At 27.9% G+C, this 27,894-nt stretch overlaps 1 protein-coding gene across 1 annotated transcript in view; it reads right to left on the bottom strand.

The window, feature by feature from the left end:
* LOC107436465 (B-cell lymphoma/leukemia 11A) overlaps nt 1-24,881 on the bottom strand; it is a 92,989-nt gene extending 68,108 nt beyond the window's left edge. Inside the window, exons 1-2 of the mRNA XM_043044487.2 lie at nt 24,809-24,881; nt 22,350-23,024 (exon numbers count right to left, since the gene is read on the bottom strand). Coding sequence (XP_042900421.1) covers nt 22,350-22,398 — 49 coding nt within the window. The 5' untranslated portion in view covers nt 22,399-23,024; nt 24,809-24,881. The remainder of the gene's footprint in view (nt 1-22,349; nt 23,025-24,808) is intronic.
* Between the last annotated feature and the right edge of the window lie 3,013 nt (nt 24,882-27,894).

Raw genomic sequence — 27,894 nt, 5'->3', positions numbered from 1 at the left:
ATAACAAAAAAAAATTTTTTTTTAAGTAGTAAAAATGTATAATGTGACAAATTTTACATAAAAAAAGTTGCGAAATCTGCACAAGAACAAACTATACCACTGTTAGAATCAACACTGCAACGATAGAGCACTCAATTTTCAATATTGAATTAGAATTTTTTTTTTAATCGCTATTTCAATTTAGAGGTATAGTGGATAAATGTGTGATACAATCACAGTTAGGCTCAAATTAAGGGAGGTCACCTGACAAACCAAAATCACACGACTTTCCTCAAAATATCAACTATAGATCCAATAAAAACCTAAATAAATATTTGAATGAATTTTAAAAAAAATTAAGCACACCTAAAAAATATTTTACTGAAAAGATACTAGTTGAATATTTAATGTTAATATTACATTTTACTTTTATTAGTTATTAAAGCCTTCCCTTATAGTGATTGACACCCCTCTAGGAAAATCATAAACATAATATAATTTTCAAAATGAGAAAAGATAATGTATAAGGCAACATTTCGAAAAAACAAATAACTACTAAACCTTCAAGTTGTCATAAAACAGGAAAGTGATTACGTAAAACATTTTCTAAAATAAACAAATTTATAAATAATCTAAACAAAATCGGAAGGCATGACTAAAGTACTTCATTAAAATTAATCCGATTTCCAAATTCTTCCGTCATTTTGTAGTAAGAATCTGTCAAATCGGCCGTTGAGGGTGTTCTCTATCCCAAATAAGAAGTAAGTCAAGGTCTTTAAAGCCGTCGGGACCGTAAATCCAAAACGTGACCTTAAATAAGATGCTTCACTGCCTCAACTCGCTGTCCTGCCTCGATGGCATTAAAAAAAAAAAGCGAAAGCGCGTATTGTCTCTGCCTATTCATGCTCGCGCGAGTGTGAAGCACTCAACGCCAGCAGCATGAAGCATTTACCAAAGGGTAACTTCGTAATTACTTCCCATATTTGTTCGCCGCCAATGATTTTCAACGATAATTTAATGCGAATAGAGATTGTGGGCTATTGTTTCGATTTCATATATCGCAATATTTGGATGGGGACGAGTAATAATACTTGAGAAATCTTATGCAAAATCAGCGGGATTAGAATAAAATGAATTGAGTTAAACTGTTTATACAATTGGTATATTTCGTAAAAGGGTTTAGAACAACGTTCAAATAATGAGTCGAGTCACAATATCATGTTTATTAATATGCCTAATTCAAAACCACAAATACCTGGGAAAAAATCAAAAAGAAAAAAAATATATAAAAAAGGAATGAATTGAAATAGAGCACCTGAGAAATTCCTTTTAGTGCAAGAATAATTCAAAACTTTCAGACTATTAATAAAAATGTTCTTTCTCGTGCACACACAATCTTTATTTACAACTCTAACAGAGTGCGTAGCCAGATTTTTTAACATAAAATAAGCACCTTTTAAGCACTCAAAAAATATTTAAACACTTTCCAAAAAAAAATCATAATTAGGATCTGCGCATTAGAAAAATTATTTTTTTCTATCGTTTTAAGTTCTTAATTTATAAGCATAAAATCAATTCAAAAACATTTTCTAAAACTTTACATAATTATGATAAAATAACTAGTTTCTGATTAATATTGAGGAGAAAATTGTGAAAATCATGCATTTTTTGGAATTTAGAAAGACAATCGACACGGCAAAAAAAACAAAATGTCTTTTTAAAAGATAGAAAATTAAACACTTTTCACAAACCCCGAATAAAAAAGCACCTTTAAAGGTTCTTAAAAAAAGTAAATCAAAAATAAGTACCTTTAAGCACTTTTTAAAAATGCTACGCACCCTCTCTAAGTTTATAAACCGATGTTAGTCAAGAGAGAAAGAATCCTCACATTAGTCATCGTCCTTTAAAAAAGGTCGATTCGTTTTCATATTTACTTTACTATGATGTCTGTTCGTTCTTAGTTAAATATATTTTGTACTAGGGCACTTCACAGATTTTTCACACTCATTTTAGTCTTTATTATTGTTGGAATGTCATATCATTATCATAGGTTCTCGTTGGTATGGCAATAGTAACTATAATTCTTGATATAGTGAGTAAATAAAAAAATAATGAAAAAAAAATGTGACATTTGAAAAGGAAGAAGCGAATCAAGTTATCAATTAAGGTAATAAATAAAAAAGTTTACAAATTTATAATTTGTGATACGGCAAACGACAATAGATTGTCAATTTTTTTTTTCTGTTTTAGAAAAAAATAATTAGTGTGATTAGATACGAATTATCTTGCATTTTAGGATATAAAAAATAAAATTCCTAACGTGATAAGTAACGTAATTGGTGATAGTAACAAAAGGCTCCAAACTTCCAAATGTTATTTTCGATTTTTGACGCAGAATTTTTATTAAACGTGCTTTTCATACTTTTTTCATTATTAATTCAGGTCAAAATAAGTTAAATATATTGCACTTAGTATTTTAGTAATAGTTATGAAATACAGCATGCAACACCGGTGTCTTTTTCAGCGTTTAAGGTAAAATCTTCCAAACGCGGCTCACTTTCAAACAATTATTTTTCAAGTCTGCACTGATTTACAGTTATTTAGATCTAAGAGAATCACTTATTCATCATTTCCTTAATTTACAATTCGATTTCTTTAATTTACAAAATAAATTATTAATAAATTTTTAAATATGAATGAAAAAAAAATTTCAAACTACTTTATTTCGATTTTATATTTCAGTATAAATATAATTTCAATAATCAAACAGATTTTTTTCGTAACTATTAGACTGCTTTTTCTTTTTTAATAATTGAAAAATACCAAAATATCTATTATAGTGTTTTTTTTAATAATTAAAAAATACCAAAATATATTTCTTTCGTAACTATTAGACTGTTTTTTTTTATAATTAAAAAATACCAAAATATATTTTATTCGTAACTATTAGACTGTTTTTTTTTTCTTTTTCTTTTTTATAATTAAAAAATATCAAAATATATTTTTGTCGTAACTATTATACTGTTTTTTTTTCTTCTTTTTTCTTTCTTTTAATAATTAAAAAATACCAATATATAGTTTATTCGTAACTATTAGACTGCTTTTTTTTAAAAAAATAATTAAAAAATACCAAAATATCTTTTTTTCGTAACTATTAGACTGTTTTAATTATAATTAAAAAATACTAAAATATAATTTTGCTTATAATTAGAGTGGTTAACTATATAAAGAACACCGGTGTCTCGTCTGCGTCAAAGGGATAGACAAAATTCCTATAAAGACGTTTAAATTCTGATACACTGTATCATATATATTAGTCATTGCAATACATTACATAACTCGTGACGGGTCAACCCACTTTCGGTTCGAACACTAATCAAATAATGCATCAAATCAAGTGCAATTATAACCCGCTCTTTTCTTATTTTGGGTGTCCATAAATGCTGTGGCATCGTCTGATTCACAGACACGTGTAGAAGGACGTGGGGGTTCCAAGGAAGGAAAAAGGGGAGACGAAGGATGAAATAAAAAATAAAGGAGAAAAAAGCTCCGTTACTTCAGCATCCCCATACAGCAAAGAGGGCTGTTTGTTGTAAGGAACGGACGAGGTCATCTTTCCCCTATGCCCCTGAACAAGAGGCCCAGCATCAGGGATGCACTCTTGCCCGTCGCCATCCGGGCCATCACAGGGGCGTCTGATGCCCTCCCCATCTTTCTCATGGTGCCCTTCCCATGCTACTCCATGGATGGACTCTGACCATCTTTTTCACAATGACTGATAATGGAAATTGATAAAAAAAAAATTATTTTTCAAAACACAAAAGAGAATGGTCCGACCTTTTTTTTTATTGTTTGTTATGCTACACATTGTGACGTAAGCAGGGGTCGGATTGACAGGCGCAAAAAAGGTTGGCTGATAATAGTGTTTGTTAACGGAAAACAGACCGCGCGGTTTTTCGGACAAAGGATAGGGATTATACGTTGCAAAAAATTGCCACTTAAGAACAGGCAATGAATGTTATAGTAGGGGTGGAATAAAAATTAAATGCTTTTTATTAATTACTCCTTTATGGCTTTGGAATAATTTTTCTGTAACAAAAGTTTAGTGTATATTAGTGCACCATCAAAAATGAGGGCAGTGCTAATTGCATAATTTAGAGACAACTATACTACCTTTTATATCTTTCAAAACCATAAGCTAAGAAGAAATACAACATTTTCTTAATTTACTGTCTATTTTACGAAAGTACGAAAGTTTACACGCAAATAATAGATTTATACGCCAATATTTCCCCCACATCTATGTGTGGAAAATTGTTATGAATTAAAACGACACGTAATTCCTTAAATAATGTTTTAAAAACAATAATAAGGTAAAATAGATTTTTATTTGTATTATTATCTTCATTTTTTTCACTTTTATTAATTTTCAACTAGTGTAAATAGTTAATTTAAATTTTTTTTTCAAATATGGTTTACATATCTTAAAAAATGCTTATCTCCTTGACGCAGAATTGCTATTAAATATATTTGTAATACTTTTTTCATTATTTTGTATTAATTTAGGCGAAAATAAATGGAAAATATTATATTTAGCATTTAAATAATTTATCATTATAAAATACAGCATTAAATATCGGTGTCTTTTTCTGCGTTAAAGGTTAAATCTTCCAAACAAGGCTCACTTAAAAGCAATAATTTTCAAAGTTGCAGTTATTTAGATCTAAGACAAATAGTTACTTTTTTGTAAGACAAACAGAAACAATTTTGTATTTCAGTACAAATATAGTTTCGACAATCTAATTGAATTTTTTAGTAACTTTTAGACTTTTTTATAATTAAAAAAATACCAAAATATATTTTTGTTTATAATTAGAGCATCAGAAAAAATATATAGGAGATACTATATAAAAGGGACACCGATGACCCATCTACGTCAAAAGGCTTATTCAATGTAAATAAATATATTTGGCTTCACTTAAAAGATATTTTTCATATGGTAATTTCACTGAAATAAATAACTTATCATCCGTATAAAGTACATGGATCTAAAGAAAGAATGGAAGATTTAGTAGGGTGAGGGTTGTTTTGATTAAATGCGTGGTAAACTTTTTTCCAATTCTCGGGATTATTTAGAACGTGGTGTGGTTTCTTAAGAACATGAAAATAGAACAAAAATTATTCAACTCATCGGTAGGTGGCACTATAAATAAAACGACACGTGATTTTTGGCAAATGCGATCAGTTGCTGTTTTCTAACAGCTTGACCTCATCGCTCACCCGATCTGGAGCTGACCCCAAGGTTATGGGATCTTTACTAAAGTCAGAGCAAATCCTGAAGCCAAGTAGACATGTAGCAAGGTAATATTTTATGCCATATTTGTGAAATTAAGAAGGTCCTACTAAGTTATAAAACGCTTTTATGCAAAACAGAGTTATGAAAACAAACAACCATGGATAGGCGGGATTCTGGCATATTTTGTCGTGGAATCATAACTATCACTGACAGTTGAAAGTTTTGTTATTTCATTATTTTTCACAAATCTAACAAGGTGTTAATATCCCTTTAAATAAAGGTTTAATTTTGCCACTTTTTTAGTTGTAGGCAAACCTATTACAAATTTAATAATCTTAGACATTAATATTAAAAAAGAAAATAATAAAAAAGAACGAACCTAAATTTAAAGCTGTTTCTAAATACTGTGAAAGTAAGATTTTTTTACTTATTTATTTATTTATTTTTTCGATTTTAGAAAAAAGTTAAAAGAATCGGATGAGTAACTCAAGAGCCAATTATTATGTCTTTTGATTTGAATCTATGAAGCTTAACTTAAAGGGCTATTGAACTTTATAATGGGAAATTCAAAATTACCAATTATCAAATCAGCTGCCATAAATAAAATTAGAAATTTAAAAACAAAAGACTTTAACTTTTTCTTGTAAACATATCTTTATTCCGACGAAAGCATTTTGTATTCTTTATAAAAAAAAATTTAAAAAAATCTTACAGTTAAAATAGAAATTAAACAACTCTCCTTTCTCTTAAAATTGCAAAAAAAGACTTCAAGAATTAAAAAAAAAGTGAATGGTAACAAAACTTTTAATTGTTTCTCATCCAAATGTTTAGTTACAAGAATTTATCCTGGTTATTTTACAAGAATTTATCCTGGTTTCGACTTAGTAAAATGCGTTTAAGTCAAAATGCTGAGGTATAAGAATTACATAACTTGTTATGGGTCAACCCAGACGAAAAACATGATAGCTTCTGCAATGCCAAATATACACTAATGGCAAATATTGTAGTTTAAACTAATTGTACATATTTAAATTCTTTTCTACACCTTGCTTTGAATATTGTTTTAAATTAAAATAAAAAAATAAAATAAAAAGAAGTTCAAATCAATAACTTATGTGCCTGAGCCAGGGCCTAGCTCTTGCAGTAAAGTAATAACAAATACTAAGATATAAAATAAACTATTACCGTAAATATAAGAGTATAAGTCGAATTTACACTGGGTATATATGGGAGTATAAGTCCACTTAAAATTTTACGAAAATCAGGGGATCGACTTATACACCGGTATAGTCGGACACTCGTTGATCGTGAAATATCGACGTATTATAAATAACTTGTATTCAAAAGTAGGGGTCGAGTTATAGACACCGGAATATGCCTTATTATTCAACTTAAAAAAAAATTCTAAAGCAACTGCGCCAAATGTAGCGCTAAGTAGCCAACCAACTCGGTCAAAAATTGGTCCCAATTACGTCCAGTCAGAATTTCCCCGTCACTGGACCGTTCCCTTCACCCTCTAGTTCAAGGCTACTTTTTTGCCGGGCCTCATCCTCCGAGAAGCACGAGGTTAATATCATAATGGCCTTTATGATGATGTACGAAAAACAAGAATTAAAAGCAGTGTGTGTTCTAGGGAAGAGGCTGACGTCACGGTGGTTTCAAAGAAATCGCCTCTAGGCCATTGAAAAAGAAGGACCGGCAGTTATTCCTTTACCTCTCCCCGTCTAAAAAAAAAATTGGGGCCTAGGTCTTTGATCAAAAGAAGGGACCGAAGTGTTTGAATAAAGCTTTAGAATTTTTATCGATGAATTCAAGGATAAATTGTGGAATAAAAAGGAAGGCGTGGACTATGGACTTGAATATAAGAATTCGGAACAAATGATGCGGACCCCCACCTTTAGGACTTAAAGGTCTTCTCACGTCCGGTTGTTTTTTAATTTCTTTTTGTTGTTACTGTAACAAGAAACCGTTGCTGAAATGGAGCTGAATGTGGATATACATCTGCTGACCTTATCGGAGGGGGAAAAAATTAAATTAAACAGAATGGATACTATAACAGAATGGAATGCACAAAGGTCTATAGAATGTATATTAAGCTCATTTTTTAAAATAATTTGTCTAAAAGGCCCCAAAACTTCAAAAATATTAAATAAATTTTTAAGAAATTTTTTTAAAAAATAAAATTACTAGTGAAATTTTTTTTTCTTCAATAAAAGAAAAATTACTAGCAATGTTCCTTATTCAATTCTGATAATGACTAGAATCATAACTTCTTGGTGAAAAAGAAATGTAGTTTAAATTAAAATTGTATTTCTCCAGAATGTCTTCATATATTTCAAAATACATATTTTTCTATGATGCAACCATGAATTATAACAATAAAAAATTAAGAGATATAGATTATAATAATGCGCATTATAAAAAAAAAAATAATAATAAAAAACAAGATCCCTTTTTTTTTCAGTTTGAATTACCAATTTCTTTTTTAACGAAATGTTAAGAAAAACGCTCTTGGAATTTTAATATTGTAATTTAGATTATTCATTTATTAAATAATGTGTAGAGAAAAAAATAAATGCAGCCGTCGACATGAACATTATCTTCAACTACACATTGAAACTTAAATATTTATTGAGAGTTTTTAAATATTTCTGCTTTCTTTGACTGTTTTATCATTTCATGACTTCTTAGACTATAATTTTTACGCAAAAAATATGTATACAAAAATCCTTATCTGTTTAACAAAATATTTTTTTCTAACCTTTTTATTTTTTTAAGGAAAATATAGCAAAAAATGTGCATTAAATATAGCAAACGAAGTGACTAAAAATAAATGAAGAAATAAATAAACAAAGAGAATTTGAAAAAAAAAATATCCAACTATAATAATTGTATACCGAAAATAAAATTATAATAATAACATCTTCAAAAAACATCTTCAATCTAAACTCAGTTCAGTTTATAAAACAATTTTGCAGATACATTTTTATTCAACAAACAGATGTAAGTATAAATTTTAAAACAAATCTTCAAGTTGTAAAAAATCAAATAGAAGCTTAAGTAAATTACATCAACAAGTAATTTAAAGTAATAAAAAAAATTAGGAAGATTAAAGTTTGTCACGCTAGGGTGAAATGAAATACAAAGGCAGCGTCACGCTTCGGTTCCAGTGTCAATAGCGGTAGGCTAGGCATGCGGATATTATTCTTGGGATGCTGTGTGTATATTTAAGAAAAGTATTCCTACTTTCTAATGATCACCCTACCGAAACATATCTTCAAGGCCACACAAAGGACAAAAAAAGTATTAAAAAGATGATAAGAATGATAATGGAAAAATGCAATTCTCAAAATCTGAATTGATGTAAGACTTGTAATTAAATAGCTTGTAAAAGATAAGAATGATATAATTTAGAATTCAAGAAACATAAATCGAATAAAAACGATTTGAATAAAAATCGTTTTGTTTATTTTCAGTAGTAGATAATACTAATTTTATTAAGAAAGTAATATGCAATAATTTCTACAATAAGTAGGCTATATCAATTGCTATTAGGAAAATTACTATATCATTTGTATATGATTAATATGTATAATTCTTGAAGGTTAAATAGCCTTATTATTTTTTTTTAAATATTTGTTTTAAGTGTTATTATTATCTTTTTAATAGTCAGTATTTTTACAGACCATTTTTTATGTGTTAGGTGAACAGGAGAGACAGTTAGAGTTGAGTGTGTTAATATATGTTTAACCTTTTTAAAAATAGTGGAATAAAATATAAAGAAAATTTTTTGTAAGTAGAAAATATAAGCTATCAACAACATATTTAACAATTACGTAAAATTAAATTTCAATAAAAAATAAAGATTGTGAGAATAGGCTTTTAAAATTTCGCATCAAAAATTATTGTTAGGGATAGAAATTAAGTCTGCTTTAGTATTCATTAAAAAATTGTATTAATATTCTTCGGATAAAACGAAAGCTAATATGTCATTGTGTCATTTACTCGAAACGTTAATATATATCAAAGACTTCTTTTATTTTTACAAAAGCACTTAGCTAATTTTAACACAAACTATCGCTTTGTGTTAAAATTAAAACTGCTTTTAAATTGGTAAAAAATAAAGTATAAACAATTTTTTAATAAAACGGAAACGAATATATTATTGTTTTATTAACGATAAACGTTAACATCAAAAAATACTTTAATAATTTCTTATGCAAAATCACTTAGTTAAAATATAGTTTTGGAGAATATAGTCAATCACAGGCTAAATTTTATAAATTACTTAGCCTTTCTCAAAATAGCAAGGAAAAAATACAAGAAAAAAAGCTTAAGACTTAAAATATCTTAAAATTTGTACATAGACTAAATCGCATTTTAGCAAAATCTAAATTTCTTAATTGCTTACTTTTTCTCAAAATAACAGGAAAAATAAGCTTAAGGCTGCAATATCTTAAAACGTGTACTTTTCTTAATTATATTTAGCAAGAACTCGAGAGAAAAAAATTTAAAATAAAAAACTACCGAGAAAATCAAGCACACCACGATAAAAAAAAAATGACGAGTGAAAGTACCATTACACCTTATAAACATCCAGAAATAGCGATTTTCATACCTAGGCACATAAACATATTTAATGTATCCCCCATTCAATAGATTAACGCTTTTTTACTTCAGTACCCTCCCAACTGGTACAGACCAAACATCCAGGAAAAAGATGGCAGTTTATTCATAATAAAGAAACGAATTCGCAAATAAAAATTCGAAGGAGCTGCAGCTGAGATCGACTCCCTCCCCCTCCCCTTACATGCTCATCTTCCAACAAGGCATGAATTTACAAAAATTAATGAAACGGCAAGGCACTCTACAGTAAAGGTACCTGGTGAGAATTTTTGCACAGTGAAGGGAACACTGAGTAAAAATAAATCCCTGAGCATGTGGTGTTGGAATAAAAAAAGACCTCCTCCTCAAGAAACTATCAATTCAGAAGTAAAAACACAAAAAAATCTTTCTCCCCCCTATGAAAAACCGCAGGAAATCTGTCGAAAGGACTGAGCTAAAAAAACGGTTGGTCCATGGCGAGTGCGGACGAGTCAGCTGTTTTGTTCGAGTTGGTAAGATGGTTAGGGTAACCAGGAATGGAGAGTTAGCGCTCGCAGCATCAATAAAAAAACTAAATCCCGACATCAGTTACGCAATTTTTTGGCTCAAAATGAAAACGTTGCACTCCTTTTTTTTTCGATTTGGTTGTTTATTACTTTTATTTTTTACACTCTTTGCATAGTGATTAATGATCATTAGGCATAGTACGTTAATTATTTACTATTTAGAATATAATACTGTGCCAAACTTATTATTAGTATCACTACTTATTAGTTTATTATTAATATAACTGCTTATTAAATTATTAATAATTTTATGACTAACTTTCGAGATTTCATCGCCGATTAAAATTTTATAAGATTTAAAATAATTGTAAGAACATACTCTAAAAATTTACAATGGAAACTTAAAAATATATATATATATATATATAAGTAAAAGTTAAGATTATTTTGAAGAGTTAGTACTAAATTTAAAAAAGTAAACGAAACAATTAACTATTATTCTAATGCCAACTAACTCTAAAATAGCAAAATAATAAAACGAACTTAAAATACAAAATGTATCGTAAACTAACAGGTAAATTTAAATAAATACTACAACAAAGTCAAAATAAATATAGATAACAATTATAATTAATGAAATATATTAATTAAAAATTAAATTCTTATAAAACAAAAACAAAGAATTCATTAAGAAAAAGTGTATGAATTTCTTTAAAACATTAATTAAAAGCAACATGAAACACGCCACAATAATGCGACAACTTCTGGAAATGAAAGCGAAAGTATACGGCATTGCAAAATTAACTCTTTTGAAGATGGAGTTAATTAAAAACAGAAAAGTACGCGTTTTTATCCTTTCTATAAAAATATTAAATACTAAATACAGTATTCATTTTATTATAAAAAGAAACAATTTATTTAAATTAAAATAAAAATAATTAAAAAGTTATAAGATAAAAATGTTAAGCACCGACTACTGAAATAGGAATAAATTTAAATAAATAATTAACTGCATTACAGAATTAATTAATTGCAGCGAAAAAATTAATAGGATGAACCAAAAAATGTTTTGTAGAACACCAAAATAAGACTGCGTAATTTGTTTTAGAATTTAGTTATTTTAGAATTAATTATTTATTATTATTGTTTCTCAGTTTATATGTAATGCTTATTGGTTATTACGCTATTTATGTTCAAGAACAAGTGATTTTTACTATTTTATTCTCAATAAAAAGTATGCAGAAATCACTATTAAAGTGCTGCAGAACTATTGTTGTATAGTGATACTAAGAAATACCCCCCTTTTTCAAAAATAATAATCAAGTTTCATTAAAAATTAATATGTTGAAGATTAATGTGAGAATTCTTTTGAAAACTTATTTCCATAAAACACCAATTCTAAAAATATTCCTTCATTTTATTATCTCAAAATAAAAATATATGAGGCTGTTTTAATTAAGATAAATATATATCTAGGGCAGACACTTTGAGAGGAAAGAGTTCTACGCAGTAGATTGCAAGTAAATATCCAAACTAATATGAATCCAATTTTTACTTGAAACGTGAATTTCAATTAAGCCTGTAGATAAAGATTAATCCTTAGAAGCTGAACAATGAAGTCTCAATTTCTTTAAAGATATTGAAAACCGAGTGTCCTTTCTGAAGCATTTAATCCTTTGACGAAAGGAATTAATTAAGGACGGAGAAAGGCATCCGCTTCATTAATCGAATATCTCAAGTTGCACTCTAGACCTCCCTGGCTAAGGATGTAGAATGTGTAGCAACCCTGCGTCCGGCCGTAGCATCCCCAATTGAGGACCTCAACCAGATGGCCAAGAGCCATCCGCGGTCCCTTCTCTTCCCTCCTCACTCTAAAAAACGCATCTGAAGGGAACTGGTCGGGAAGGGGGGGAAGTAGAATGCTGGATTATATATATATGTATAAAAAAAAACACCATCGCCTTGTTCCCTGTATAAGTTAAGGAGAAGGGGATGCTTAAGGTCATGGGAGAAATGCGGACGGATCTGAGACATTGACATTACAGCCAGGTTCCAGTTTCCTTTCTCGGGGATGGACTTTTTTTTTTATTATTATTATTATTCTTGGAGTGCCTCTTTGTGAAGTTATTTCGGTGACGGTCCCATGGTCTTTCTTAATCATGTAACACGGGGCGGACTTAAGTTACAAATAGCGAGGGGGCGACAGATTTGTACACTGATGCAACTTGGAGAGCGCCGGAAAAATTGGTTTCGGAATTCTGTTTAGAATCGTGTATAATGTGCAAAAATTGTCTTTTGTATTGATTACTTAAATCTATTCATTTGGTAACAGAAACAATCTGCCTCAAAATTTTTATTAATTGTAAATGTTCTACAACTACAACAAATCTTATACAATATCAACAAATCTTATCAGTAAAATGCTTGATTTATTTTTTTAATGACAATTAATTTTATTTTAGTAACTATAACTGCAAAAACAGGAACCTTAAGCATCAAATTATGTAAAAATACTTGCAAAATGAGAAGAAAAAAATTATTATTTTTACTTAAAATTTTCAATGCGACTTGGATATTTTGTTCTGTAGGGACATGAAAATAGTAGATAGCTCTGTTGAAAACATAAGTTGTTCTGCACGAACTTTTAGAATTGATTGTTTTCTGCACATTCTGATTTATGGTTAATTTGTGCATGCAGTTTTGAATTCTAAAACTAATTTTTCGCCCAGAAATTTTGTACGAGAAATAAAATTTGTAAGACAAAAATAATGCGAGATTTCATAACGAGTGAATATCTTTTTAAAAACAATTCTTTTCTTTTAAGGAAGAAAGAAAATGGAGAGTTTAAAAACTAAAAAAATAACAATTAAGTAGTTAAAAAAAATACACTTATTTAAAACTGAGCAAACAAAATTGGTTTGGTAAAACAATGAATTTGAGTAGGCACCTTCCTCCTACTGTTCTTTTAAAATTAATACATATTTGTTTACTTGCACCAAATAGTTATACGCCTAAAAGGGTTTTAGAAGATTGAGAAAGGACTTGATTTTCTTAAAGGGCTATAGTTTGCGCGAGTATACAAGTCAATTCATCAAAACTGTAAGTTATTACTGTTCTTTTTTTTTCAATGCAGAATTTTGAAAAATAAACAACTGTTGACGACGATTAAGTTGTAAAAATTATTTTAAAAGATCAAACCCACAACACGAGCGAGGAAAAAAATACCTACGCATCACACCCTCACAAATGCGTTAAATAGTCAAATAGTTATTTATTCATTCTTTTATTAAAAGAAATAATAAAAGAAATCTAATAAATAAAAGAAATAAGCCAATTAACTAGCAGTAGGTACTTGATTTTCGATTCCATAAAAATCAAAGTATTCTTTTTTTTATGGAATGAATATAAATGGTATTTTAAATTTTATTTGGTGAAACTATTCTCCACTACTGATTCCTCAAAGAACAGATGGATATATTTCTTCTATTGAAAAACAATCTAAATCGATTTTTTAAATTTTATTTGGTGAAACCAATAATTCTCAATGCATGGTTTCACAAAGAATGGTAAAATGTTAAAATGGTTTTTAAATTTTATTTGGTGACACAAACAATTTTCCATCATTGGTTAAACAAAGAACAGCTGGATATTCTTTTTCATAGAAGAAACAATTTAAATCGTTTAGCGAAATAAAGATTTCTCGATTTACGATTTCACAAAGAATGGCAAGATTTTTTTTAATGTAAAAAAATATATAAACTGCGTTTTAAATTTTTTTTGTTTAAACTAACAATTATCTGTCTATGATTTCAAGAATGATTAGACTTATGTAATGAATCATAATGGCTTTTTAAAATTTCACTTGGAAAGAAACTATTCATGTTATCTTACAATTCCTTGAAGAACGTAAGAGAAGAAGTACTGCCTACAAAAAGTGTTTGTCAGCAGTCTGGGGGCTCGATAAATTAAGCACAGGATGAGTCAAGAGTGTAAGTCCATGGAAGAGAGTTCGGACACTTGGCCTCAAAGTCAGAAGATATACCTAAGAATAGAACATTCTGAGGCGGATGGCGATGTAAAGTTCAAGAAGTGTGAATATTGGACATTTGCCCGAACCACGGCAAGGAGTTGTTGCCTAATCATTTCTCAACAACTCAGTCTATTTACAGCACAGGGAAACAAGACAATAAAAATTAAGCTCATCATCACAAATCGAAATTACAATGGTCCAAAGGTCAAAAGTGTTGGGCAGTGAATTATTATCTCAAGCTGTCTTGGAGAAGGTAGAGGAAATTATAATTACATCCAGTAACCAAGGACGATATTAAAAAGGTGTCTAAGATTAAATATTATAAAATTCGTTAATTTGGAAAAATCGTAAACAATTTTATTAAGTTTTAAAGCGATAAAGCTTTTAGCTCATTAAAATGCTTCACAAATCGGGAACAAATAATTAGCTGTTTGCAATAATGATGCGAATTTAGAGAAAGAATTGAGATAGATTCTAATACTTTTAAAATTCAGATCAATTCTTAATACGATATATATGTTAATTCTTAAATATAAGGTTAAAGTAATAAATCTGGCGATTATTAATAATAACTGGCTATTACTAATAATAACCTGTGACTATTAATATTAACCGATTAATTACATTTAGCGTAACATACACAAATGAAAATAACTAAGACTAATTAAGATTATGATTAATTGAAATTATTAATCGTATCACGATTATTAATTTCATTCTCGTCAAAATTAAAATAAATATAAAAGTCTAAATAAAAAATTGTTAACTTTTTTTCACTGTTGATATTGTAAATCGTATTTATTAGATTAAATAGAAGGATTTTTAGGCTTTTTATGATCATAAGTATGTTAAACTCTTAGAAGCAAAATTTCTTATCTATATTCACTTTAATTATATATCACAACTTAGAATAGGGTTTAAAGAGAGCATGATTGTATTATAAATTTAAGGTTTTAAATTTAATTCAGAGGGATATTAATTTGATTATTCATTAATACGTAAAGTGCAACAAAAGTTAGGGTTAAGCAAAGCCCAATCGATAAATGAACATATTCAGTAGGCGAGTTATCTGAATAATAGAACTACAAATATAAAAATAAAATAATATTAATGAATTTATTTCAGATAAAGCAGAGAGGTGGGGAAAAAACAAGAAAATGAATAAGTTTTTGCACGGATTTTCCATTTTTATTGCGTGTTTAACATCACAAAAAATAAGTGTCTTAATTTTTGTGAGGCTTTAGTCACCTGTTTCAAAGAGCCATAAGCTGAGAACCTGTCCTAGAGCTGTACAAAATAAATTCAAGAAAATGTTAAGTTCAAGTTGGAAACTAAGAAAAATCTCTGACTGAAGTTTTGGTTGAGAACCTCTGTTCTAGGAACATGTAGTATAAATTTAAAATACATAATTTAAATCAAGTAAAAGAGAAATTAAATTCTTCCGACCCAAATTTAGAACAAAACCCAATGGTTGCGAAAATACAGTCTAGAACAAAACAGCATAAATTAATAAAAAAAAAGTATCTAATCAGACTAAATTGGAAGTTCAGCGATATTAAGCTCCTCTGATCCAAGTTTGAGTCACGATCCATAGGTTGAGAATCTTAGTTCTAAAGCCATTCAACACGAATCCTAGAATATATATAATTTAATTCCCACTGAAACTAAGAGAAATTAATTTTTATCTAAGCGTCCAGTAATCATCATATCAAATATACCAAAACAATTCAAAGAGATTCAGTTATTTTCTCCCCATCCCCCCCCCCATTCTCTTAACGGTCGAGTGTGGTTGTATCAGAACATCTCCGACAGAAGTTTTGGTTGAGAACATCTGTTCTAGAAACATGTATTATAAATTAAAAATATATAATTTAATTCAAGTAAAAGAGAAATTAAACCCTTCCGGCCAAACTTACTGTCTAGAACAAAACAGCATTTTTTTTTGTAAGCTGTAATTCAGTCCGAATTTTAAATTCAGTGATATTAACTCCCTCTGACCCAAACTTGGGTCAGGTTGAAAATCTTTGTTCTAAAACACATTCAACTTGAATACAAGAAAATATATAATTTAATTCCAACTAAAACTAATTAATTTTTATCTAAGAGTCCAGTTATCATTATACCACATCAATTCAGTTATTTCCTCCCCTTCCCCCTATTCTTTTAACGGTCGAGTGTGGTTGTATCAGAACATATGATTGGAAAGATTACATCCAAGTTGACATTGCATTTAACGGGTTATGACCAAATCAGTTATGACAAACTGACTTATGAGGCGTAGTTAGCCTTTTTTATCTTTAATGTCAGGCACGTGCTTGCAAAATAATGTCCATTGTTTTCACAAATTTCAACACTGAGAGAGAGAGAGAGCCATCGGGACAATCAGGAAGATCAGGAAGATGGAGATCAGGAAGATGGAGTCAGTAATTTTCTATTTTTCTTCCTCTTTTATTTGGCATTCCTATTCTTATGTTCTGTTTCGGATGGCCACTAACCTTTGGATTGGTGTTATCAGCAGCGGTAGCTTCTTATCACAATATATTGAATTTTAAAAAAAATAATAAGCTGTGGACTTTCACACGTCCGGATTTTTTTTTTTTTTTCTTCTTTACTTTTTTGTACGGATCAAAAAAATAATGTTTTTGAAATGAACATGGTAAAAATTAAAATGCAAATTGGTGAATGGTTTAAAATGATGCTTCATTTCGTGAGTAATTGTGTAATTTACACTTAATTTTCCAAGTAATATAGACCAGTTTTTAAAAGTCCATAACCCTAATAATTCTGAACACGAGGCTTTAAAAAAGTAGAACTATATGTGTCTAACCAAATATAGTAAAATATTTAGTTACAGATTTAAAGTCTTTCATTTTTATATGTTTATTTTAACTACACTTATTTGACTATTATAAATAATTTAAAAAAAAAAAAAAAAACAGGTTTTTACTAGTTGATTTCTGAAAATTAATTTTGTTTACTCAAAATTGACAAAGAAAATAATAATTAAGTATATAGAGATAACTAGTATCATTCCATACATAAATATTTTTAAATGAGTGAGAACTAGAGAAGAGCTAACTAAGTTAAGTAATTTTTGAAACTTGAAGATTCGAAAATTTTTAAAAAAAATATTCACTTCTGTGATGCTACAATTAAAAAAAAAAAAAAAAAAAAAANCGGATGGCCACTAACCTTTGGATTGGTGTTATCAGCAGCGGTAGCTTCTTATCAGAATATATTGAATTTAAAAAAAATAATAAGCTGTGGACTTTCACACGTCCGGATTTTTTTTCTTCTTTACTTTTTTGAACGGATCAAAAAAAATAATGTTTTTTAAATGAACATGGTAAAAATTAAAATGCAAATTGGTGAGAGGTTTAAAATAATACTTCATTTCGTGAGTAATGGTGTAATTTAGACTTAATTTTCCAAGTAATATAATCCAGTTAAGTCCATAACCCTAATAATTCTGTACATGAGGCCTTAAAAAAGTAGAACTATATGTGCCTAACCAAATATAGTAAAATATTTAGTTACAGATTTAAAGTCTTTCATTTTGATATGTATGTTTTATTTTAACTACACTTATTTGACTATTATAAATAATTTAAAAAAAAAAGGTTTATTTATGAAAATTAAATTAATTTTGTTTACTCAAAATTGACTAAGAAAATAATAATTAACTATAGAGAAAACTAGTATCATTCCATAAACAAATATTTTTTATATGAGTGAGGACTAGAGAAGAGCTAACTAAGTTAAGTAATTTTTAAAACTTGAAGATTCGAAAATTTAAAAAAAAATATTCACTTCTGTGACGCTACAATTAAAAAAAAAAATAGATACTTCAACATAAAAATTTGTATTTGTAAAAAGGTTCATTAAAATAATGCAGTGATTTCGATATATTTAAAAATAGAATCTTTCAAAATAATGAACAATTTATCTTTAAAAACTGATAAATAATATGATATTCGATCAAGTTTACTGCGAAACTTGTATGCTCATTTATCAAGGCACTAATAGTTGTAATATTAAATAAAATAAATTAATCCAATTAAATTATTTTTTAAACTTTATGTATAAGCTTTCATTTAAATCCATTTAAAAATATGTATTCGTTATCTACTTTCTGAAAAATTAGACCAACAAAAAATATTTTAGTTAAACGAAAAAATATATAGAAGCATACAAAGTAATTACTTAAAGAATTAAAACTGACAGTTATTATCAAACCAAAAACAACAGATTTGGTTTTGAGCAGAACTTTGCGTTGTGCGAAATTCCCACAGTCAGTCATGTTTAAAACCTGAACAGGTCTAATCACACAGATTCATCAACTTATCGAAATGCTGCTACTTGAAGACAGGAAATATCGCGATATTTCCAAACCTCAAGCACACAAATCAAGGGGTTGGCATATCCCTAAAGGAAAACTAACTTCAACTCATACTCTAAGAGCATTTTCATGTAAATTTTCCCCTCCTTTCAGACAAGTCACAGCTTAATCCCTACCTGTTTTGAATATCTGCACTCAGCGTAATTTTGATTCCTCAAGTCCCCTTCCCTAACTTTTCCCTACGTGACATGGCTGTTGCCAGCAGGTTTTGAGAAAAGATGAGGAACATCAACGTCACGCCATCCCCCCTCTTATTAATTGCGCTTAGTTTGCAACTAGAAATTTAATTTCGAGCGAGGGCTTTGAAAGGCTTTATTTACTTTAATGAATAGAATACTGTCTTCAAGTTCTCAGAGAAGATTTTATTAAATGTGAACTCCTGGGTTCATCAAGTTGTTCCTCTCTCTGAATCGTAAAAGCATATGAATATCGCAGTTTTATGCACCAATTATTACTGCAACGATATTGAGTGACAAATTAAAACTAATTTTGGTTTTTATATCAGAAAGCGTTTTCATTTCAGTTGAGAATTCTTATTATCCTTGGATGATGTTTTATTGATTTTTTGCCTTCAATATTTTTCTAATTAAAAACTTAATATAGCTTCTTTAATACTTTTGAAATTGATGAAATTTACAAACTTCACGGTAATTAAATCAAAAACTAGAGAACTTCTGAAATATTCTTTTTATAAATGAACAAAACTTAAGAAAATAATTTATTAACTAAATATTTATAATAAATCAGTTGTAGACATTAAGAAAAATCTAGCTATGGTCTTACGGAATAGTAATTAAAAGATTTCAATATTTCCACTGTTCCCTTCACTAACTCATATTGTATTTTTGACAACAAAAAAAAATAGTGAATTTATAAAAGAAAAGGCTTAATACATTATTTAATTTTTTGTAAACTAATATAAACAAAAAACAAATTAAGCTTTGTATAAATTAACAAGATTTTATCCTTATATTTTAATATACAAGTTTAGTGTAACAGGCTAAAAGTAAAAATAAAGTCTTTAAAATGAAATTACATTAAAATATACAGACATAGCGTGATATACAAAATTATGATGTAAAAACGAAATCGTAAGAATTTGTAACAGAAACGCAGACCAAATCATCAAACCAATAAATAAATAAAAACGAAAAATCCATCGCTGGACTGACAGTGATTGGTTGCTTTTCCGCAGGGCCATTAATTAATATTTTATGGTGGTCCAAGTTAGGGGTCTCAGACCAATTGACCAACTTATTCTTGAGACCTATTAATTATTCAAAAATTTTTGAAATAATATTTAATAAAAATAAAATAAAATTGAAGATTTTATTTTATGAAATTACATGAAAATTTTGAAAACAGAGCCCTTCAAGTAGTAGGTTTCTTCATTCCCCAACAATAAGTAATTTTTTAAAATTTTTTAAAAGAATGAAATGGCATTGTTTTCAAAAATTCCCACCCTTTAAATAAATAACTAATATAAACCTCCTTACTATAGATTTTCCATGTACAAAAAACTGCCAAATTTGCAAGCATAAAATACTACATTAGTTTTTCTTCACAAAAAAAAAAAAAAAAAAAAAAAAAAAAAAAAAAAAAAAAAAAAAAAAAAAAAANAAAAAAAAAAAAAAAAATTTACAATCTTACAGTATTTTTAACATCTTAGCAAAACAGTAAAAATATAGTACAATTGCATCAGAAAAGATATTAAAATAAAAATAAAAATTTTAATTTGTTTATTTCATTGTTCTTTTAATATCGTTTTCAGAAGGGAGTAAAAAATGAAACATTTGAAAGGTGAATGTGAACTATCAATTTATTGACATCCTTTTAAGATCAAGCGAAATCGCTAGGTATTATTTATTTATTATTTTTTTGTGAACATTTTTAAGTACATTAATAAAATAATTGATCCCAACATTTTTTTTGTTAAGAATAAGCATTAAATAAGCAAAACAATTTTCAAATCTCCATGAATAATTATTCTTTTTACTTGAGGTTATTATTAACAATTGATAAAAAAAACTTTATAATCAAAATTATTTAAAAAAATATAAAATAAATAATTTATTAACACCAAATTCATATTAGTTATTTAATCTATTTTTAAATTTTTAAATTAAAAAAAAAACTAACATAAACATCATAACTGAAATAAGTATGTATATTAAAATACTAAATAGTAAAAAAAAATGAAATTTAAACTAGTGTTTTTTAAATACCTTGAAGATCATATTTTTTTGTAAAGATGTATGCATTTGAAAACAAAAGTAAAGCTAAATAAAAGTTATTGTGCAATTCATTTTGAGTAGTCTGCTTAGTGTTTGTTCAAAGTATTAATTATTTATAACCCCAAGCATAAAATGCAAATAAGCACAACTTTGACTTATAAAGAATTAATGAAATGAATTTTTATTTGGTATTATTTTCGATATTTTTTGAAACGTAAACAATTTTAATTCCAATGGAATGATGCACACTATTTTTATTGCACTAAAAGGTCCTAAATAAATAAATAAATTATTAACTATTTAATGCTCGTAAATACTAATTCAATAACATGAAAACGATAGTACATAAATTTTCTTAATTAAAGGACAAGACAATTTACATAATTATTTATTGACATCAATGATTATACATAGTGAGGAGTTTTTTTAATTTAATTTTATTAAATTTTTTAGGTGTTTCGGTAAATATTTGAGTAATCTCATGAAGTATTTTAAAAAATTTAAAAATATACACTAAAACTCTACGAAAATTAAAATATTCATAATTTCAAATATTTAACACTGATTGCAATACATTTCTCATGCAATTTTTTTCTTTAGTTAATAAACATATGACTACAACAAAAATGTTCGTTTTTTATGTATAAAAATTTCAGACGAAGTACAGAATCTTAACTACTGATGTTTTCAAAAAAGGAAAAAATTTTTTTATTATTAATAAAAATTTTAATGCAATTTAGTAAAATTATACAATTGTTCTCGATAAAAAAATTTTGTTTTAAAGACTTGTTTTTATCGAAAAAAAAAACAATATTAAAGTAATGCAATTTCTTTATAAATGCATCGACAAAATTAATATAAACATGAAATCATTTTCTAATTTAATTAAATTAGAATAAAGTTTTTTAGAATCAAAATTGTATTAAAATTTTCGGTTTCCATTTAAATGTAAACAAAGCATCGAACAAAAAACATATAAAAAGCAAAAGCATATAAAATAATTCATTATTCTTAAATCCTGTCAAAAAAATAATTAAATTTTTTTTTTAAAAATTAAAAAAAAAACATAAGATCAATTTCAAAACAATAGTTAAAAAGTAAACAAAGTAAAAGTTGAAATAAATTGTTTTTTTACGAACCAAATGAATTAATTTTATTTCTATGACGATGTAAACAAAGTAAATATTCCAAGCTGCTTTTTATAAAATAGCATACACATAAGAAATAAAAAGATTTGATTCTATTTAGAGTCATTCTTTACTTAATTATTTAATTTTAAAAAAAAGATCAAAAGAATTACCTATCAGGTTTTTCCTGGGTTGCGGTTTCTCCTGCTTCCTGCGTGACATCGCATCCACTTTTGTTTACAACTTTTCCTTCCGTTATTTATCACATAAGTTATAATAACCTAATTTATTCACAATCCAAACATGCCAGTTCATTCTTTAGCAGGACACATGAAGACACACAAACATGGCATCGCAAGGCGGCATGCTGGGTAAGTAAATTTATCGTCTGCACCTGTTTTCTTCTCTTAACAATGCCACAATTAAAAACAGAAAAGTTCATTAAAAAAATTATTCGATGAAAACAAATAAATGGTTCATCACTTTGATAAACTATGCTTTACTTGAGGTAGTTGAGTTACAGATGGGGGGATATCCCCAAAATTCTTTTGTTAAACAATTTAATGGGCGTCTTTGCCGCTTTCGTGAATATTCCTTCTCCCGCGGCGACCGCAGGCCGTCTGTGTGTTGATAATAATCCTTCTCTCTAAACTCCGCTCACTTACTTACGGTGGGACTTGCACTGTGACGTCATGCGCGGGGAGGAGGAAATCTCCATGGGGGTATTTAGGAAGCTTTCCTTACATCTTTGTACGGTTTGGGATGTGTGGGAGGTGAAGACCGAATTTGATCAAAATTTGTACATCCGGTCTGAGGCATGGTCTATTTCGTGTCCATCCTGCGGTCTGCTAAAAAGAATAATTGTGTTTAGAAGAAAATGATTATGGACCTGTATATTATTAAAAAAAATAATATAAGCATTGAAAAAATAAAATAAAAATTTGAGAAAAAAAAAATACTCTCTTGTTTATGAATATAATGACGAAATTATGAATGCTGTTAAATAAAAATAAGAGAACTTAAAAAAATTAATTAATTAAAAATAAATTTACTCATTCGTGAATTTAACTACCTAATGGTAAAAACATAAATTTTGTTGAATAAATGTAAAGTGCTGGGCCAAAGGAGATTGGCTCGAGGACAAATATTTTATGTCATTCCCATGGTTTGTTAAAACAAAGTAATCGAGTAAAAAAAAATTTTATTCTATACACTATAAAAAAGTATTCTAAAACATAAAAATAAATTATATATATTTATATATATAAAAATCATAACGATATCATGACATAAGTATAAATACTGTTAAATATAAGAGCTGGTTCAAAAGAAAATTTTCACTTTTCCATGGTCTGTTTTGGACAATTTAATTGCGCATAAAAAGAGGACCATTTTTTTCCCTTTCTTTTTCGATTTTTTTTGTTTATTCATTTATTTTAAGAAAAAGACAGCCTATTTATCGTAAAAACTAACACAATGATGTAATAAGTTTACACATTAAAAGAATGAACAAATAGAACAATTTGGCAGACGTATAATGTTGTTAAGTGTGCGATCTGGAACCTGTAGGAAAAACAAAAACCACTAAAAATTTTATTCTTGTGTCTTGATATTTATTCTTCCATCAGTACGAAAAATGTCGTTCATAATAATGTTTAAAATAAAAATAAAATTTAATATTTAGCTAGATATCTTGTTAGATTGTTGCTGAGTTTAATTTATTGCCCCAAAATTTCTTAAAATAAATAAATAAATAAATAAAATAAAATTAAAAAATAAAATCTAAAAATCACTGTATTAAATTGCCTTTGTTTAATAACTTATTGTTTCATTAAAAAAGTGAAACAAATAAATGTGAAATAAAAGAAATAAAATTTATAAATTTAAAGTGAAATAAATAAATAAAAATAAACAAAATGTATAGTTGATTTTAATCACACATATTTTTGTTTATCAAATTTTAATAAACCCTAGTACTTGAAGTACACACAAATGCAACACAAATACAACAATACAACCTACAACATAATTGTCTTTGGTTACCTGGGCGCATCTGGTTAAATTTTTTTTTTTTTTACTTTATCTACTTTTTTTGTGAAAGTCTATTTTGAAAAAAATTAAAAAAATAAATTAAAAAAATTTAAAAAAATATAAATAAATACAAATAAAATTTTAAAAAATAAAAAAAATTAAGTAAATATAAATAAATAAAAAATAGTTGGATTTACATGCAACCGGCGAACCGAAAAGTACCGTAAATACAAATATTAAATCCCAAAAAATTACTTGCTTCTTGTCAACAAAATTTTTGTTAACTTAAAATGTTATAAAATAAACAAAATCAATCCATTTAAATGCTACTACTTCAATATTTTATGTCTTCCATTTGAGTATAAAATCCAATTAAATAGAAACGTTTTATAGTAAATATTTACTAGAGTGAGAAAAGCACCAAAAAAAAAACTGTTTTTAAAATATTTTACGCTTGTTAACCAAACAGTGTGGAAAAGAATAAACAAATAAATAAATGAAAGTTAACTTTATTTAGCATAGAACTGAAGCTATTCCGTTATGCAAACAGCGATGATTGAAAAATAAAGCAGTAAAAGAAAAACAATTTTACTACTCCAACCTAAATGTGTTGATCATCGATCGAATTACGTAAACAACCTACAAACCGCAAGAGAAAGTTAATTCGCTTTGACTTCATCTGTTATAACTTCACAATGTTCAATAGAGGCGGGAACCAAACACCGAGTATTCTCCACCCTTCTTTTCCATTGATTGGGTGATAGGAAAAAAAAGGCGTAGCCTATATTTTTATCCCTTTTTTTCCCCATAGACATAATACTTTCCAAAACTCGCTCGCGAAAGAGAGCTGTAAATTTTATTAAAATAGATCGGACAATTTTTTTAAACCCGAGAAAATTGTAATAACTTCCGATTTAAAATGCGGAGAGAATAATATTATTTCGTTTTATTTTTATGTAATCCTACCTTATCTGTTTTGGTTTCTCTATTGTTCATAAAAGTGGGAAATCAAACTTGATAAAATTGTTTTTATCCCTGTTAATAAAACCGACATTTTTCCAGAAAATGTTTTTTTTTCTCTCTCTGGAATATGGCTTTCAGAATTTAAGGATATGTGACTGCATATGACCGAAATCAGTGAATACGCATTGACACATTTCGGAGATAGTCACTTTGTTGAATGTTCAAAAATATTTATTGAATTCGATATGGAATTCATTTTTAAAGAATGGTGAAAGTTAAGTGAAATATTTTTGTTAAATATTATCATTATTTACTAACATCTGTGAATGTTGATATTTAGACTTCAGTGATGAATTCTGTTTATCGATATTGCAGTGATTCTAAGAGAAAAATAATGTAAAAATATCATTTCATTCACCGCCGAAAGTCGACATTTTCCGGTTAAAGAGAGTAATAATGATTAATTCTGACTTGGTGGTAGAATTTTGGACATTTAACTAAGCGTATGGTGACATTTGACATCCACTTGTGAATGAAGAGTGCAACATATATCAAATTTTACATTTTCTTGGTAACAAATCATTATTAATTGCTTACATCGGCAAATGTCGATATTCAACATGCGGAGATGAAAGAATTGTTAGGAGAAAATTATGCAAACAAACTTTTTTTTTTCATTGGCGAATGTCGACATTTTCGGAATTAAGAGAGAAATAATGATTCCAACCGAATAGATTGAATTTCGAACATTCAAAGAAGTGACTATGTTAATTTTGACATTTGACATCCACATGTGAATGAAGAGTACAACATTTACTAAATTTTATACTTTCTTGGTAACGTATCTTTATCCGCCTACACCGACAAATGTCAACATTCAGCATGCATTGATGGAAGAATCGTAGGGGGGCAATATTAAATTAATTGTTCTCATTCACTGCTGCTTGTCGAAATTTTCCGGTGTAACAGAGAAATAATGATTATGACTTAATTTCACCTGAATAATGATTTAATTTTAGTCATTCACTGAAGTGGCTACCAGAATGCCGACATTTGACATTCACATGTGAATGAAGACTGTATCTTGTACCAAATTTCGGATTTTCTTGGAAGCATATGATTAGAATTCATATACACTGGGAAATATTGATATTCAGCAAGTAGTAACGGAAGATTTGTATGGGAAAAATGCTCTAAGCCTCTAAGCAAACTTTTTTTATTCGCCGCTGAATGTCGACATTTTCTGAAATCGGAGAGAAATAATGATATTAATGACTAAATTTCGACTGAATGATAATTGAATTTCAGACATTCCCCAAAACGACTATGTGAATGTCGTCATCTGATATTCACATGACGACATTCACACGTGTTAACGAATATCTGAATTTAAAGAGGACATATATTTCTTACCTATTAAAACTCTGAAACCAAAGATAACTAATAATAATGCGTAATGTAATTCGACAAAGGAAAACACCCTTTCTCAATAACCACAACCGGGATACATATCTATGTATAAGTGTATAAGATAATAATAGAACGATCAATTTTAATTTCCAAAACTTCTAAAGAAGGCCAAGCCCCACAAAGATCTGTCATATCAATAGAGAAGAAGAGTAATAGAGAAGAGAGAATAATAATAATAATAGAGAGGAATAGAGAAGAAGAAGAAGAATAGAACGATCAATTTTAATTTCCAAAACTTCTAAAGAAGGCCATGCCCCACAAAGATCTGTCATATCAATAGAGAAGAAGAAATTTAGAAAAATGGTAACGCTTTTTAAAATTAATAAGAAATGTTATCCTTTTCGTTAATCACCGTTTCATATGAATTTTTTCTCAGTGTGTTAGAAAATCATATTTTTACTTACAATTGAATTTACCAGTACAAAAATTGCATGTCAAACACTGTACAAAATTGTACAAAAAAATTACATTGTACAAAAATTCATTGTCAAACAGAAGCCTAACTTTTTAAATTATTATTTAAATAATAAGATGAAAGGACTTTTCAATTTTTAGCACTTCTTTTTATTAGGTATTTCAATACATTTTACAAATGTAATAAAAACATTAAAACTGATAAAGTACCATTAATGCAGGGAGGAAACTAAGATTCTTCCGGTATCTCGAGTTTCCTGGCAGTTTTTTCTTAAACTATTTTATGCATGGTAAAGCGAAATTAATTATAGTTTCATACACACACTTAGTCTAGTGAATTTGCATAAGGAGTCAAATAACTTAATTAATGTTGTGGAGAAGATTCATCAAATTTCACTATTTTAAGTTAAAATTAAAGTACTTATATTCAAAGTTTGTATGACAAACATCTCTTTGACAAAATGATAGAGTTGATTGATTTGACATAGATTTATCACTAACTCTAAGAAAAATACTTAAATAGGGGGAATTTTTTATTGTAGTTTATAATAATAATTTATAGTTTTTAATAATAAGAAAATATTTATTTTATATTATCTGGAATCCAAGATGATGAGAATAGAGCCTCTTAAGTTTCCGGGATTATTAAAGGTATAGTTATAAATATATCCGCATATAATTTTATTTAACTACTGAAAACGTTGTAAAACAATTTGGAATGACTTATTCCACAATATCGTTCAAATTTGCTCTAACTTATTAGCATACTTTTTTTAAAATTTGATTACCCGATACTATGATTCAACTTTAACGGACAGTTCTCTTATTATGGTTCAACGA

This window comes from Parasteatoda tepidariorum, chromosome 3, assembly GCF_043381705.1.
Source record: "Parasteatoda tepidariorum isolate YZ-2023 chromosome 3, CAS_Ptep_4.0, whole genome shotgun sequence".
NCBI classification, from domain to species: domain Eukaryota; kingdom Metazoa; phylum Arthropoda; class Arachnida; order Araneae; family Theridiidae; genus Parasteatoda; species Parasteatoda tepidariorum.
The sequence above is the reverse complement of the archived record's forward strand: the minus strand, read 5'-3'. Positions and strand labels throughout refer to the sequence as shown.